This window comes from Camelus ferus, chromosome 3, assembly GCF_009834535.1.
Source record: "Camelus ferus isolate YT-003-E chromosome 3, BCGSAC_Cfer_1.0, whole genome shotgun sequence".
Lineage (NCBI taxonomy): Eukaryota > Metazoa > Chordata > Mammalia > Artiodactyla > Camelidae > Camelus > Camelus ferus.
Window position 1 is genome coordinate 49,877,625 of NC_045698.1, and position 19,054 is coordinate 49,896,678.

At 33.2% G+C, this 19,054-nt stretch overlaps 1 protein-coding gene across 1 annotated transcript in view; it reads right to left on the reverse strand.

Moving 5' to 3' along the window:
• The window catches only part of CERT1 (ceramide transporter 1), a 119,539-nt gene that overhangs the window by 99,255 nt on the left and 1,230 nt on the right, over positions 1-19,054 (reverse strand). The window contains 1 exon segment of the mRNA XM_032474354.1: positions 14,859-14,993. Within this exon segment, the coding sequence (XP_032330245.1) occupies positions 14,859-14,993 (135 nt within the window).

Consider the following 19,054-nt stretch of genomic DNA (forward strand, 5'->3'; position numbering starts at 1 on the left):
TATAAGCTATTGAATATAGTTCCCTGTGCTATATAGTATGAACTTGCTTATCTATTTTATATATAGTAGTTCATAGATGTTAATTTCAAACTCCTAATTTATCTCTTCTCCCCTTTCCCCTTTGGTAACCATAAGTTTGTTTTCTGTCTGTGAGTCTGCCTCTGTTTTGTAAATAAGTTCATGTGTGCCTTTTTTAAAGATTCCTTATATGTGATATCATATGGTATTTTTCTTTCTCTTTCTGGCTTACTTCACTTAGAATGACGATTTCCAGGTTTGTCCATGTCACGGCAAATGGCATTATTATTTTTTTTTTTTAATGGCTGAGTGGTGTTCCATTGTATACATATACCACAACTTCTTTATCCAGTCATCTGCTGATGGACATTTAGGTTGTTTCCATTTCTTGGCTACTGTAAACAGTACTGCTGCGAACATTGGGGTGCATGCATCTTTTAGAATTAGAGCTCCCTCTGGACATATGCCCAGGAGTGGGGCTGCTGGATAATATGGTAAGTGTATTTTTAGTTTTTTAAGGAATTTTCATACTGTTTTACATAATTCCAAACTATATTCCCATCAACAGTTTAGGAGGGCTCCCTTTTCTCCACACCCTCTCCAGCATTTATCCTTTGTGAACTTTAGAATGATGGCCATTCTAACTAGTGTGAGGTGATGCCTCATTGTAGTTTTGATTTGCATTTCTCTGATAATTAGTGATATTGAGCATTTTTTCATGTGCTTAGTGGCCATTTGCATGTCTTCATCGGTGAATTGCTTGTTTAGGTGTTCTGCCCATTTCTGGATTGGGTTGTTTGTTCTTCTATTAAGTTATACAAAAATAACCTTATTTAGCTTCAGTCATCTTCTTCAATAATTCTGAATAATATCTAATGATTTATGAAAATCAATCCACACCAAAAATACAAGGATTTGCTATTATTCAACTGACAAGCTTTTAGAAAAGCATTGTGCTAGGCACTAGGAATCATAATTCTGTAAAGAAACTTTCATTCAAAATAATGTGATGGCAGAATCCCATATATACTATAGTGTGTATAAATATATATGTATAATGATGTTATAAAACTTTACCAGAACTTATTTTATTGTAATTCTTTGTGATCTAAGTATATTTTAATGACCTTAACTTAGCTCTGAAAACAGATTCTTTCCAAGTCTTCTAACTAGTAAAGATAATCTGGATAACTTGAAAATATTCATGTCTCTGCCAAAACAGATTTACTTTTACATAGAACTTACAAATACAATAGGAATCTGCTTTTAACAAGTCTTCTAGATGATTCTAGATGCACACTAAAATTTGGGAGCCACTGAGCTGAGCTAATGGAAATCCTTCCACCTAGACATAGGAGTGGGCAATTATTATTTCTCAAGAATCAAAGGCAGAAAACGATAAAAGCACATATTTGAAAAGATTAAAATACAGTATAATATATTTATTTGATTAGATATAAGGAGATTATTATGACAACTAACAGAGTTGACATGCAAAATACTTAGCACAATGCTTACTTACCACATTAAGTTGTGCAGTCCATGTTTCTTTTTAAAAAATTTTACAGTTAAGACAAGAAGACAATGATTCTTTGAAAAGTTGTGGTTTAGGTTAAGCCCAGAGTAAAGACAGGCATTTGATAAAGGAAGGAGGAAAAGACATTGTATTCTAGATAATGGGGAATTCATTGTGCAATGTTAGGAGAGAATGTTAAGGTATCAGGTAGAAAAACAGCCAGGTTGGTACAAAGTATGTTCATTTCTTCTTAGAATTATTTCATTTCTGAGACAATCACTAAATCGTTTGTTTCCCAAAGTCTAAACCTTCTACATACATTGTCCATTCAGACTGCTAGCAGTAATAGCACAAATAATAGCATTTCTGTGCCTTTATGTATAACCACTTCATTGAGCTAAATGTTATATCAACTATCAAAGTCCAGAAAGAAAGCAGTTAAGAAAATTAGATGGAATAATTCATCAGTCATTGCATGTTTTACTTGAGCGCAGCTATTCTTCCTCTTTTTTTTTTTTTTTTTTTTTTTTGAGTGAAAGTAGATTTATTCAGGGAGATACACACTCCACAGGGTTTGAGCCATCTTAGAGGCAAGAGAGAGAGGCCAGAGGCCCTGGGGTGTCAGGGTTGTTAGTACTTATGGACTTGGTAATATCATATACTGACAAGTGGGGGGATTATTCCAACTACTTTAAGGAAGGGTTGGATCCCCAGGAATTGGGCCATTACCCACTTCTTGGCCTTTTATAGCCAGCCTCATAACTGTTGTGGGTGTGTCATTTACAGCTATTCTTCTTGCTTTAGGAGAGTGTTTCTAAAACTTCAGCACACATCAGAATCATCCCCAGGGTTGATCAGGACAGAATGGTGGACCTCATAACCAGAGCTTCTTATTCATTAGGTCTGGGGTGAGGCCTGAGAATTTGAATTTCTAACAAGTCTACAGCTGATACAGATGCTACTGGCCTGGAGATCACACTTTGAAAACAATGTTTTCTGCCTATCTTCTTCTTATTTAATACTTTCTTATTTTGAAGTGGCATATCTTCCAAAAGAAAGGTTCATAGAACATTAATATGGCTTTTTATTTATTATGAGAATTTCAAACATGCAAAAATAAATAGGTTAATGAACCCCATAAACCACTATTCAGCTTCGACAATTATTTACTCATAGTCATTTCTGTTTCATCTGTACCCCCTACTAATTCATGTCTTACTAAACAGATTATTCTGAAGCACATTCAAAACATATTTCATTTGTAGGTATCTGATTATGCATCTTTAAAGCAGGATGTTTTTAAAAAGCCACAAGAAGTAAATTTTTAAGACCTTCCTATTTTAAAATGCTTTTATCTGCCCTTGTACTTCCTTAGTGGTTTGGCTAGATAAAGAATTCAGTGTTGAAAATATTTCTTCAGAAGAAGGCATGGTCTATTCCATGTTAGTTTCCAGGGTTATTCTTCAGAGGTCCACAGTTATTTTGTATCCTTATGTATCCTTATGCTTTGTTTTTTTTTCCCCTCTGGAAGCATCCAGAATCTTCTTCTCAGTGGTCTGACTCACCCCAAAATGGGTCTTTTACCTTTTTTTTTTTTTTTTCTTAATCCATTATGTTGGGCCTTCCTTGGCCCTTTCACTGTGAAAACCCATGTTCTTTATTTCTATAAGTTTTTCTTGCATTCTTTTATTGATGATTCCTTTCTTCTCTGTTCTCTCTACCTGAAGCTCCCTTTGTTCAAATATTAAAAATCCTGGATGACTCACTTAATTTTGTCTTTTCCCCTATTCACTATCCTTTTTTCTTTTTCTCTACTTTTTGGGGAGTGTCAATAATTCTATCTTCCAACCCTTCTGATTTTTTCATCACTGTAACCATACTTATAACTTCTAAGTGTTCTTTTTTGTCCTCTTCCTTTTTTATCGTATAGTTTTTTGGATAATTGATTTCAAATACTCTTATCTCTTTGAGAATACTAACAAATTTTCCTCTATTTTTTTTGGTGGAATATTTGAGTAATTTGTTGCCTAGTATTGCATTTATTCTCCTGATCTCTTTCATACTGAAAAATTTCCTCACATGCCTGCTAGTTATTGATTATTCATTTTTTAAAATGAGGGATCTAAAAGCTGACTGGAAGCTGTAAGACTACAGGTAGTTTATCAAAGATGGGCTTCACTGCAGGATAATCTGGTTGGGCTACTTTGTTGAGGGAGCTCTAATACTATTTTAGGTCTTTCCTCTTGAGCTAGTCAAATTCTCTAGAGAAGACTCCAGCAACCTACTGCCCTGAGGATAAAAGTTTGTTAGCTCATGTTTTGGGAGCCAAGTGGGAGACAGGAGTGGGATGGGGTAGAGTGAGGTCTCGGTATTCAGTCTGCATACTTCTTTTAATCCCCCTCTATTCAGTATGATTCCTTGCTTTCAATTTTTTTCTACAGCCTATTTCCTCACTCCCCAGCCCAGAAATCACTATTTTATCCACCCTAAAAAGATAAACCCACCATCTTTGGTCAAGTTGGGGGTGGGTTTATCACCCAACTGCCTACAGTTGTGGTAGAAAAATCTGGGGATGTAACTAACTGTTTTTTAAACTGATATTTGACTCATCTTCCTTATTTACAACTTCCATCCTCTCATTTCAAGAGTTATCTTGTACTGCTAAAGTACTGTATAATTATGATATAAATCTTGTTCAGTTTTCCCAACTCATAGTTTAGGATTTGGATTTCTCAGATCTAGTAACTCACTTAGCACTTGCCCATGTTTTCTAGCTTCTAAAATGCTGTCTTCTATTGTCTCCTCACCTGATTCTCCGTTTAAAAAATTTTCAACCCTTTTACTACTCTTTTTATGGGCAAGGATATAAAAGTAGATAAATCTTTACCTAGATGAATTTCCTAAATTTTTAAAACCCAAATGAAATGATGTGAAGTTTTTCACAGCAGGAGAAAACCTCACTTTACAAAACTGTGTTTATATATAAGTTTTCAGGACTTATTACCCAACCAGGTCTCCCATCCTCAAGACATTATTACTTTAGAGATATTACTTTAGAGACCACCTTAATTTCTGGATGAGCTTCAACTGGTCATGACTTCTTGGTCTCTTGGTTCCTTATAATCAATTTTTTAAATACTCTTTCTCTTTTTTAAGTAATAAATCCTCACTAGTGGGAAAGTGTATGTGTGTGTGTGTGTGTGTGTATTTATTTACTTACTTATTTATATAAATTTGAAATTTAAGAAAATTTTTATTATTTTTTCTTTTTGGGGGGATAATTAGGTTGGTTGGTTGGTTCGCTGGTTTGCTTGTTTGACTGTTTATTTTTTAGAGGAGGTACTGGGGAGGAAAGTATATTTTTAAAAGCAGTAATTGTTGGATAATATGTATTCTCTAACATGGGGACTTAAGAGAGTATCTCATTCTCTTTGTCAGCCATGGTTTCCTTCCTTAAATGAAGAAAGGACAGAGATCAAGCCTATATAGCACTTACTCCAAGGAAGAAACTCAACAGTAATACCAGCTTCCCTGGTGAATTCATTACATGTTGAGTTGTCAGCTTGTAATTTTAAATCTAAAGTTTTGTTGCTTTAATTAAATGGCAGAAAAAAGAAAAAAATTTTTTTAATTTTAAGAAATTTTGCCTCTGTATAACCTAGGAAAAAAACTAATAGTACTGCTGGTAACTTTGCAAAGTATTCTAAGAAATAAATAAGCTTCAAAGATTCCCAAGAATTCAGAGCAAAAAGTCAGCAAAATATACATTCAAAGAAGTTTTAAATAGAATTTATTTTCTAATGATAGTAACAAAAATCAATCTGTTAAGCTGGTAGAAAATATTTGCCAAATATACATCTAAAATTATGACATCGAGTATACAAAGACCCTCTATAACTCAACAATATTAAGAAGACAAACAGGGTTAGGAAGGGATAAATTTGGGAGTTCCAGATTTGAAAATGTTAGCCACTATATACAAAAATAGATTTAAAAAAAAAAAACCCGAATTTCTTCTGTATAGCACAGGAACTATATTCAATACCTTCTAATAATATTAATCAAAAAGAATATGAAAACGAATATATGCATGTATATTCATGACTGAGACATTGTGCTGTACACCAGAAAATGACATTGTAACTGCACTTCAATAAAAAAAAGAAAAAAAGACAAACAGAAAAAAGATTTGAACAGACACATCACCAAAGAGATATAAATAACAAGCAGGTAAAAAGATGTATAACATCATCTGTCATTAGGAAAATGCAAATTGAAACCACGTGAGATATCACTATACATCTACTAGAATAATTAAGATAAAAAACAAAAAAAAAACAAGTATTGACAAAAATGCTGAGCAACTGAAATTCTCTTACATTGTTGGGAGAAGTACAAACTGGTACTGCCACTTTGGAAAATAGTTTGGCAGTTTCTCATAAAGTTAAACATACACTTACAATATGACCCAGCAATTTCATTCCTAGGTACCTATCCAAGAGAAATAAAACATGATCTTTACACAAAGACCTGTTTAGCAGCCTTACATATGGTAGCCCAGAGGATATACCCCAAGTGTAGAGGGCATGCTTAGCATGCACAAGGTCCTGGGTTCAACCCCCAGTACCTCCTCCAAAAATAAACAAACATATGGTAGCCCAAAACTGGAAATATAAATCTGTCAACTGGTGAATAGATAAACAAACTTTGATACATCTATACTGGGGAACAGTACTCAGTAATAAAAAGGAGTAACTTAGGAATACATGCAACAACATGGATGACTCTCAAAAGCTTTGCACTAAATGAAACGCCAGACAGCAAGAGCTGCATACTGTATGATTCCATTTACACAACATTTTAGAAAAGGTAAAACTATAAGAACTGTGGTTGCCAGAGACTAGGGATGGGGCAGTAACAAAGGCGCAGGAGAGAACTTTTTAGGGTGTTGAAAATTGTCCATATTCTGAGGTAGTGATCACATGACCACATACATCTATGAAAATTATAACCGTACACTTAAAAGGGGTGAATTTTACTGAGTGTAAATTATACCTAAATAAATCTGACTTTTAAAAAGTTAAATAAAAAGTTCATCTGACTTTTAAAAAGTTAAATAAAAACAATAGTGGAACAAGGAAAAACAGGAGCATGCAGAAAGCATATAAAGAGTTAACTGCTTATATATTAAATATATATATATGTACACACACACAAATTTTTTAAAGTTGTGAAACAACCATTTGGTAGAAGGATATTGCTTGCAAGAAATGCATGAGAATTTGTTCAAATATGACATGTCATATATCCTGCCTTTAAAAAGCCACTTGCATCTTTGTCCAGCTTTAATAAAAGGCTTTGCCAGCTTCTCCTCTCTTCTTTTAAAACTGCACGATTTCTAAAACAAACATTTCACAAAATAAACTTATATCTGAGTGCCAACTATGTTGCCAAGAACAAAAGTATAAGTGCTTTTATGTTATTTCACTTAATACACAAAATCATTTCACCCTTAAATCTTGTACTCCCATCTTTAACCAGTTAAGAAAGTGAAGCTCAGAGAAATTTAGTCATCTACTCAAAGGTACCTTTAGCCATAAGAAGCAGAGCCAAGATCTAAATCCAGGTTTGACTTCAGAGCCCAATGATGATATTTTAAGCACTTTGGAAATTAAGATAAAATGCTAAATGGTGTTGTGATAACTGGACAGTTGCATACAAATCAATGAAGTTAGAATACTCCCTCACACCATACACAAAAATAAACTCAAAATAGCTTAAAGACTTAAACATAAGACAAGACATTATAAACCTCTTAGAAGAAAACATAGGCAAAACTTTATCTGATATAAATCTTAGCAATATTCTCCCAGGGCAATCTACTGAGGCAATAGAAATAAAAGCAAAAATAAACAAATGGGCCCTAATTAAACTTAAAAGCTTTTGCACAGCAAAGGAAACCAGAAGCAAAACAAAAAGACAGCCTACAAAATGGGAGAAAATACCTGCAAAAGATAAGACTGACAAGGGTTTAATTTCCAGAATATATAAACAGCTTATACAACTAAATAATAAAAAAACAAAAAACCCAATCCAAAAATGGGCAGAAGACCTAAACAAGCAATTCTCCAATGGAGACATACAAATGACTAATAGGCACACGAAATGCTCAATATCACTATTAGAGAAATGCAAATCAAAACTACAATGAGGTATCACCTCACACTTGTCAGAATGACCACCATTCAAAAGACCATGAACAATAAATGCTGGAGAGAACGTGGAGAAAAGGGAACCCTCCTAGACTGTTGGTGGTAACGTAGTTTGGTGCGGCCATTATGGAAAGCAGTATAGAGATTCCTCAAAAGACTAAAAACAGACTTGCTATTTGATCCAGCAATCCCACTCCTGGGCATATATCCAGAGGGAACCTTAATTCAAAAAGATACATGCACCCCAATATTCAAAGCAGCAGTATTTACAATAGCCAGGTCATGGAAACAACCTAAAAGTCCATCAACACAGATGACTGGATGAAGAAGTTGTGGTGTATGTATACAATGGAATACCACTCAGCCATAAAAAAGAATAAAATAATGCCATTTGCAGCAACATGGATGGACCTGGAGATTGTCATTCTAAGTGAAGTAAGCCACAAAGAGACAGAAAAACACCATATGATATCACTTATATGTGGAATCTTAAAAAAACTTATTTACAAAACAGATTTACAGACATAGAAAACAAACTTAAGATTACGGGGCAGGGAAAGGGATAAATTGGGAGTTTGAGATTTGCACATACTAACTACTATATATAAAATAGATAAACAACAAGTTCATACTATATAGCACAGGGAACTATATTCAATATCTTGTAGTAACTCGTGGTGAAAAAGAATATGAAAATGAATATATGTATGTTCATGTATGACTGAAGCATTACGCTGTACACCAGAAATTGATACATTGTAAACTGACTATATTTCAATAAAAATATTTTTTAAAAGATAAAAAGATGATAAATAAAAAACACTAAATATGTACAGTACAGGGAATTATAGCCATTATCTTATAATAATTTTTAATGGAATGTAAGCTGTAAAACTCTGCTGTACACCTGAAACTAATGTTGTAAATCAGCTGTGTCAATTAAAAAAAAATACTACATAAAAATTGGTGTCTGTGAAGCTTAAAAGACCTCCAGAAAAACTAAGAAAACAAGCCTCTTGCTATTTTAAGCACACAAATTTAGAAATTTTGTGTATTTCTTGCTTTAAGGAAACTTGAATGCTAAAACATGGACCATATTTATTACAAAGATTTAACAGAAGACAGTAATAGTAAATCACAAATTTTAAAGAGTTATAATTTGTAAGTATTTAACAGTCATGTTCCTGTAAGTCTAACATAAAATAAAATGTACTATATATGTATTTTTCCTATGCTCAATGACATGTGATAAAATAACATCAGGTGGGAATTGGGAGACTTGAGTTCTAGTCCTAACTCTGATACTTTTTGTTATGAGTTAAACTACATGCCCTCAAATTTAGATGTTGAAGCCCTAACTGCAAGTACTTCAGAATTTGAATTTATTTGGAAATAGGGTAATTGGAGATATAATTAGTTAGGATGAGGTCACACTGGAATAGTGTGATATGACTGGTTTCCTTATAAAGAGAAAATCAGGACACAGTCACATGCACAGGGAGAACGCCATGTAAACATGAATGCAGAGATCGGGATGATGCATATATAAGCCAAGTGATGCCAAAAATTACTAGCATACCATCATAAGCAACAGAAGGAAGCAACCCTGACATCATCTTGATCCAGACTTTAAGCCTCCAGAGCTGTGAGATAATAAATTTGTTGTTTAAGACATTGGTCAACAAGTTCAGTAAAGTTGCGGGATACAAAATACACAGAAATCTGCTGCATTTCTATACAGTAACAATGAAATATCACAAAGAGAAATTAAGAAAACAATCCCTTTTACCATTGTATCAAAAAGAATAAAATACCTAGGAATAAACCTACCAAAGGAGGCAAAAGACTTGTACTCCAAAAACTCTAAGATGCTGATGAAACAAACTGAAGATCACACAAACAGATGGAAAGATACACTGTGTTCTCGCACTGGAAGAATCAATATTTTTAAAATGACCATACTACCCAAGGCAATCTACAGATTCAACGCAATCCCTATCAACTACCAATGGCATTTTCCACAGAATTGGAACAAAAAACATTAAAAATTTTATGGAATCACTAAAGACCCAGAACAGTCAAAACAATCTTAAGAAAGAAGAATGGAGCTGAAGGAATCACACTCCCTGATGTCTGACTATACTACAAAGCTAAAGTAATCAAAACAATATGATACTGGCACAAAATCAGACACACAGATCAATGGAACAGGACAGACAGCCCAGAAATAAACCCGTCGACTTATGGTAAATTAACCTACAACAAAGGAGGCAAGAATACACAATGGAGAAAAAGACAATCTCTTCAGCAAGTGATGCTGGGAAAGTTGGCTAGCTGGATGTACATGAAATTAGAACATTCTCTAACACCATATACAAAAATAAACTCAAAATGGATTAAACACCTAAATGTAAGACCAGATACTCTAAAACTTCTAGAGGAAAACATAGGCAGAACACTCTTTGATGTTAAGTTGCAGCTACATTTTGTTGGATCCATTTCCCAGACTGATAGAATTGAAAGCAAAAATAAACAAATAGAACCTAATCAAACTTAAAAGCTTTTGTACAGCAAAGGAAACCATTAACAAAACAAAAAGACAACCTACGGACTGGGAGACTGGGAGAAAATATTTGCAAAGGATGTGACTGACTTAATTTCCAGAATATACAAACAGCTCATACAACTCAATAACAAAAAAACAAACAACCCAATCAAAAAATGGGCAGAAGATCTAGACAGACATTTCTCCAAAGAAGACATACAGATGGCCAACAGGCACATGAAAAGATTCTCAATATCATTAATTATTAGAGAAATACAAAACAAAACCTTCTAAAACTACTAAAACATGAAACTGATGAATAAATTTCTCTATAACCAACCTATAATAATAATAATAGGAATCCCATTTGCTTGGTAACTAAAGAAGTTCTGTAAGATACTAGCTATACAAAGTCAGATACTTAAGGTGAGACTTGGGACTATAAACTTTACTATTTCCAAAATCTCTACCTACCTAATTCCTGTAACATCTTCTAATCTCAGTAACTACAAACAAATCACTTCTTTTATTTTCACAAAAGGATCATAAGCAGTTTAAAGAATTGGTTGATGAAATATTAGCAATATAATTTTAAATATAGTACAAAAAGAAAGAAGAGACAGGCCAACTTAACAGAACAGAGTCCAGAAACAATCTCAAATACACATTGGAATGTAACATGTAATAAAGATGACATTTCAAACCAGTGGAGAATAGGTGAACTTTTCAATTAATAGTATTAGACTACAGGGTTAGTCATTTGGAAAAAAATAAAAAGCTAAATTCACACATCCCTCCTTACACTAAAATAACTCCCATAGGAATCAAAACTCAGATGTAGATGAAAAAATTGTAGCAAAAATATAACTACAGTTATACAGAGTTATAGTCTTTGAGGGGGGAATACATACCTAAACATAACTAAATACAGAAGCCATAAAGGAAAAGGTCAATAAGAGTATATAAAATTTCTTAATTTCTGTAAGGTTGAAAAAGATTATAAAACAAGAAAAGAAATAGACAACTGACAACCTAGGGAGGAAACATCTGCAATAAATATGACAAGTGGCCAAACATTATGATATAAAGAGCTTCTACAAATCAATAAATGAGAAAGAGATGAACAAATGATAAGAGGAGGAAGAAAATAAAAATGAGTTTATAAACATATGAAGTTACTCAACCTCTTGAATAAAAAACACAACTGAAAATAATGAGACACCATTTTTATCTAGCAGTTTGACAAATATTTTAACATTTGCCAAAATCTGACTTCCTCAGTACTTGAGGGTATGGGGAAACAGAGACATTCATGCACTATTGGTAGGAATGAAAAGCAGTAGTTTTGAAAGGGCATTTGACAATAACTATGAACAAATTTTAAAATACTACATATGTTTGTTTCAAAAGTGTTGTACAACAAATTTAAATAGGAACTAAATGTCCAAGAACAGGGAAGAGGCAGATACAAGATATGGTACAACCACATAATTCAGCAAAATGCAGTAAATGTCCAAGACATATTAAAAGAAAACAAAGTATAGAATGATAGGTTTAGTATGATACTATTTGTCTAAATGAAAATGAAGGATTTAAACAAATAAATGAGTATATAGGTATACATACTGTCTGCAATGACAGACCAAAAATTTAACTTTGGTTATTTCCTGAGTGTAAGACTAAGAATAAAGAGAAGTATTTTTAAACTTTCTCATGGCATGGATTATATTTTTTTACTATGGGTATTTTATTTAAACACAGAATTTAAAAAATAAATAATAGTTTAAATACTCCATAAACATTGTTTTTGACTGATGAAATACAATTAACATGTACTGAACATCTACTGTATTGTAGCAGGGACTGGACCTTCAGCAAGTAACTATTAAACCATAATAAAAATTCAGATATTCAACTTTCTACCTACAAACATTTATTTGACATACAGAAAGATCATTTTTCACAAAGTGACAGAGTACTGTTTTTCTTATTAACTTACTCCCAATCCCTTCACATTAAGAATTATTTCCAGGTAACAAATTCTCCCAGGAAATACTTTGTTTCTTGAAACTATTTCATTCAATGTATTATCACAGAGCTAAACATGATTTGAATAAATTAAAAATGACTTAATTGTTAAGCTAAAATAAGAGTGAATTTAACAATAAATTAGGTTCTATTGGAAATGGTAGGCTCAGATATTAGGTTCACCAACAAATAATATATATGTTAATGAATGGTTACAGTAAAGTCACAATTCTTCAAGTCCAGATTTCCTCAAACACGAATGCTACCAATTTCATAAGGATGCCCTGTGCACAAATTCAAGTTTACTCTCTCTTCAGAGATGAAATGCTACATATAATAGCCCATATTTAAGACAAAGGATATCTATTTAATAGAGGTTATTACATTTTGAAAATTTAACTCAAATACATACTCTGTAAACTTCATTCTGAGAAGTTCACTAAATTCACCTATATTTTGTAATTTCCTTGAAATATGTTAACAGTGAACCTGTGAACCCACAGAATAGGAACAAACTTGAAGGAGTTAAGGAATATAAACGCTTGGGTTTCCCCCTAACACCTGTTTCACTGTAGCAAAGACTAACTACCATTCAGATTCTGCTGCTTCATTTGTATTTTTTGACCTTATCTACCACCACATAGCCCAGTAAATACTTCCACTAGGTCCTTTCAAAGCTTCAAATTGTTACACTTTCCTATTCATTTCTTTGATTATGAACCACAATGGAAGTTCTGTATGCAAATAAAGATCTAACAACAAAAAATCTACAAAGAACTAATACATTGCTTTTTCACAAGCATATGCAATTTTAGTATTTATTAAAAATTTTCTTCTTTTCCCCAAGTAAGCCATGCACTAGTACCGCAGTCTATAATTTAAGACAAGATAACTATAACTCCACAGAAACTAGCATGGTACTCTAAGAATATTACTACTTAGGAAACAATGAAGATACAAAATTTCATTCCTCTCCATTTTCACATTACCAATCAATATGCTATTTTCAAAGAGTCAAACAAGCATTGTAACTAGCAAGCATCTAACATTATGCAAAATTAGGAAGGAGATGAACCAAGGAAAAACACTTTAAGATTATAAAGTATATTTCTATTCACAACTTTTTCTTCTAGCATAAATCTATCTCAAGAGAAATAAAACCCCAAATACTAAATATTAAATATAATTTTTAAAATTACATTATTACATACCACATACCAGTCAAAATAAAGTCTTTATGTTCAAACTATTTCTTTAAAATTGTCCCTAAGAATGGAGAGTAGTAGTTTCATTCTTAAAATTTCAAACAATTCCTATATAAGTTTTTCCAAGTCAATATTCAACTAAGCTTTTGTTTTCAAACTCTGAACATATAAGAGGGGCAGAATGTATGAAAATGATGGATTTCCTCAAATGTGTAACACAAACATATGTAAGTCACATTTAGACATCAACATAGATCCAAAATATACCATTTATTTTTATAAACAATATACGTTCTATCATAACATGAATTCTCTTTGAACATCAGTAAAATCTATGATTATTTTAACATACTCATTTTAGACTTTTAACTACAATAGCTCCCTTAACTGACCTCCATTTAACTAACCTGCCTTAATCAACACTTTTTTTTTCACCATTTATTAAATATGCCATGATATGCTGACCACTCTCAACTAGTATGCTAGTTTTTAGTATATTCAAGCACTTCTGTCCCACTAGTTGAGTCACCCATTTAACAAGTCAGCTGGTTGTTCCCAAACGTGTTTATGCCAGTTTACTTGCTATAGTCCTTACATAACTTAATTAAACATTTTGTAAGTCTAGGGAATACAAGTGCAAAGAGAGTTGTTTCTATGTAAACTAAGTTGAATGCCAGATAAGTAGAATGACTCAATAAAAGTGAGTCATTCTTTTAAAAGGTATTAAATTAAATAAAGGTGAGACATCTGTAAAATATTAGGGAAAAACATTAAAAGCTCAAAAGAGGAACTTATATTTAGAGCTTTTCAAAAGTATCTTTAAGCTTTTATTCCACTTCAGAGAATCAAAATTGGAAACTGCAAATTAGGAATTATGAATATGCTAATTTACAAAAGAATATCTCTCAATTCCACGTTCAAAGAGATACTGATAGCGCTACATCAAAAAGGTGGCAAATTAATTTAGATTTATATATTTTAGGTCAAAATTTTAAAATATTAAGATATGTATCTTTTTTATTTTCCTGCTTTAACTTTTTCAATAACTCACCAAGAAACTGTACCAGTTTCATCAGATATGAAGTCATCTAATATCTTTTTTTTCTGAAGCCCTTGTTTAAGGGCGTGCTGTAACCAACTAGATAAATACTACATGTCTATATAAAATAATAGTATGTTGTACTACTCTCTAAAATAACTTTATGGAAAAAAAGTATTAGACTGTATGCTCCACAGGAAAAGGATCTTAATCTATTCTGTTCGTAGACATATCCCAAGCACCCAGAATAGGTTTCTGGTGCATATTAGTTGAATGAAGGAGAACGAGTACTTACTGTGATGACAGCCTTGCTAAGACAGATAGATCCTCTGCAGCCATACTCTGTCTCATCTTCAGATTTGTAGTAACTCAGAGTGTTATTTTTCAAAACTACCCAACGATCCTGCCACCCATGAATGTAGTTTGTCCACTGAGGGAGAAGGAGAGAGGTGAACGGAAAAAATAAGTCAGTATTTTAGAAATGCAAACTTTCTGAAATAGCAGTCAACCTAATTTTAAAACAAAACGTGAAAAGTTCTAACTTTACTATAAACAGTAAACAAAAAAAAATAGTGAAAAGTTAGGATTTTCTAGATTGTATATGATTTTCAGTAATTTTTACAAAACTGTAAATAAAATAGAAAGTAAATAAAATATACATTTTCTTTTAACATTTGAGGAATAAAACTGAAGCACATTTCAGGTAAAAATTTTGCTCTGTTTTCTGTATGCTTTCATCCTCCCCTCCTCACTATCTTCCTCATTCTTAAATTGTTTGGGTCCTTGCCATAATTAACATATTCAATAGGAAAGTACGTTTGGTAATAACAGTCTCTCATTCTCCTACACCAAGTACTACATGAAGTCTTCTTAATCAACAAGAGTACAAAGCCAATCATGGTCCAAACTCTTTTTGGTGTTAAGTTATTCCTACATGAAAATTTATGATGCTTATAACTACGTTAAAGTAAAAATAGTAGATCGTTAATCTTTAATAAGTCTTCATCAACCTTATTTTTAACTCCACAGAACTCAGTATTATGTATTTAAAAGTTAATTCATTTTCCAAGTTTCTCTGAAGATCTATTTTTCGAACTCAAGTAGTAATACAAACATAAAACTGGTTTTCAAAACCATCCTTGGTTATCCCCCACAACCCCACCAAAAATACCCAATCTTGGATTATCTTTTCCTAGTACCTATAAAAGGTTTCTGTGTTGCTCAAGCTTGGCTGCTGCACAGTTTAGATTACAATCAATAAACTTGCAAAGGCAGAAATGTAACCTCTACGGGAATTCTTGTTATTGCATATTTTTATGCTCTGGGTTTTAAGCACACACAATTCCAAAAACAATCTGACAAAAAATAAATCTAAATGGATTGCTAAAAATATACTGAATTGGCTTAGAGAAATCTTTACTTTCCTATTGCCTAATTCAACAAGTTTGAGATGGTTCAGCTCTTCAATCTTCTAAATTCCATCATTACAACCCCTCCCTGAGAGCTTATCTGTGCTGGTAATTTAATTCATTCTTTCCTAAGGGCTTTCTAATCATTATTTCCTTATTTTTAACTCCCTGTGGTTTGCCACCACTTAAGACATCAACTGGAAATGATAATGGTTACTATACAAAACTGAATTTACCTTCCCCTATAAGGTGCACTTCCTCCCTCTATTCCTATTTCCTTGGCTATACTGCCACTTCCAGTCACTCAGACTCAAACCTGGCTCTGGGTTCCTGGCTCAGGGTATGGACAGGGGAATAGATACATTATCAGAGAGACTCAACTACTTAACTATTCCTGTGAGGAGTTTTGAAAAGTTATTTAACTTTTTCTAACTTCAGTTTCTTTGCTCTGTCATTTGAATGGCTGGATAAAATCGTGAATATACCTACTATATTCATAGGAGATGCTAAACACCTGACTGTTTCTTCTTAATCTTTATAGCCCATCACCAACTCCTATTTGTCTTTTCTTCATATTAAACCCTTAAATATGACTCCTCCTCTCTATTTTCAAGTAATCCAATCAAATTATCAGGTTCCTAGATTCCTGAGAAGGCTTTAAAATCTTACTTTTGGTATCATCTGCTTTTTAATTTCAAAACTTACATAATCTTATTTATTAGGCATATTTTCCTTACTTATCTTACATATTAACCTCACAGAGCCTCCAGCTCCAAAACTTACAGGAACAACTCTCCATTGCCTATAATACGAATTGTTAGACTGGCATAACTTAACCCTACCTCACTTCCAATTACTGCCTCTCAGAAGGCTAGTTAACTGTGTGATTGTAGTCAAGTTACTTATCCTCTCTCTTTGTCAAACTCCACCTCTTAGTTGTTTAAACAAGAATAGACTTAGAATACTGCGAGGCATGCAGTATTTTCTCAGTTAGAGGCAGAGTTATGCATAGCTAATGAAGCTTAGAAATCTTCAGCAATGCTCACTTGAACAGACTCCATTCAGAGTGATAGAAGGGGCCCCAGCAATTGTGTCTATAATTTTATATTTTTTTCTTATACAGAACCCAATAAATTATATAAACTTCAGGACCCTTTACTCAGAAAATATGAACTCCCATTCATGGTCAGTAGACAGATTTTTGCCTTTCTCTACCCTCATGACATTCCCTCACTCTTCTACTTTTAACAGAGACAAGGCAATTTGTAGACACTGCAGAAGAATCAAAAATTCCTGTTCCCAACAGTCCAGCAAGCATAAATTCAAGAGAAAAAAATGCATTTATAGTAAGAGTCAGAAGCAAGTTACTAATAAAACACTATAGGAATTCAAGGGAAGGAGCTCTGGTATAATTGGAAAATAAGAAAAGACTTCAAGGAAAGAACAGTTGAGATGGACTCTCGAGATGGATAGAATTTCAGCCAATAGTTAGGTGTGTGGAGAAAAAGATAAGGTAAAAAGATGGAGGGAATCCAGAAGAAACTGAATGAGATTTATTTTATCCAGGCTTAGCTGCTCTCAAGTCCTACTAAGGCATGAATCTTTTCCCATCCACAATCATCCTGATAGTTGTTATAACCACCTACAATTATTGTCTATCCAGTATTTTTGGAACCTATATGCCTAAGAAGCAAGTCTGTAGAAAATAGGCTACATATAATAAGAAACTTTGGGCTGGTGTATTTCTAATACAAGTTTACCTCCCAGTCCACCATTCCGAATTCACTCCACTAGCGGAGTAGGGGTGGAGGGAACAAGACAAGTTAGTATTGGGACTTAAGTACATTACTTAACAGAAGGAAAAGAACAAATGCTGAGTTCTAACTCTTGTTTAAATTATCAGGTGAATGCAAAGGCTCAAAATATATACGTAATTTAAATTTAAAAATATGCACTCAATATAAAATATTCTTGATCAAAAAGCTTCCAAAAAACATTATATGTAAGCACAAATTGTTAAATTTCAGGGAAATTCCTTCATAGCTGTTAATAAGAATACCAAAACCTACATCCCTGTTGAGTCTATGTATGCAGCAACATTGAAGTTACTTACCTACCAAAGAAGAGGTCAGATACTACATTTCCATGCACTTAAACACCAAGGAGACACTCTATTTTTTGTCACAAAGTATACACCTACTACACTGCTCTGCATACTGTGCAACTCAGATCCAGTGCATACTCAGCACAGGTGACTCTACCAGTCACTCCAATTCCGCTACCTCCAAAAAAGTCATGATCAATAGTTCAAAAGTACAGCTTGTTTTGTAAAATACTTAACACCACTACAATAGTAATTTGAAGTATTCTTCTCTTTTAATGAGAAAAAGGTGATAAAATTATCAGAATCACTGTGCAGAGGCCATTTCATAACAATTTCAAAAGAAGACGTATACCTATTACAGTGTGTTCAATACAGAGTCCTAAATTACAAGATATATTTAATCTAAAGAAACCCTAGGGAGCTTCACTTTACTGAAAACTTCTCACTTAAATTCCAATAATGATCCCAATAACAACACATGCCGTAACTTCTATTTGCATACAGAAAAAGCTTTACTCCCGACATACAAATGCTTTTCCTAGGTCCTTTCTCAGCCTTCTCAAGACAATATAAAAGCCTAATATGAAATGATTCCACAAACGATGTCTAAACGCTTAGCCAAGTATGTATACTGGAAGCAGCGTGATTTCTTAATAGCCAGTGGCTGCACATGACCTAGTATCTTATGACCAGCTTGTTGAGAGACTGGCCCCTGCTCTCCCTCTCTAAGTTAACTGCTAGGTCCAGCCATTTCTAAAAGTTTAACAGGAAGAGAGAAGGAAGTAAAAAAAGGCAATGTGGATCTTCCCATAGCGAAAAACTTGGGGGGAAAAAAAACCCCAGCAACAAACCCCAAACCATACACTAACCAAAGAAAAGATTACCTACCTTTTCTCTTTAAAAGGGCCTCATCCGTTTTAACTAATTAGCTTTCAAATTCTACAATTGACTATCTGCTTTACAAAAATTTTGGAAAGG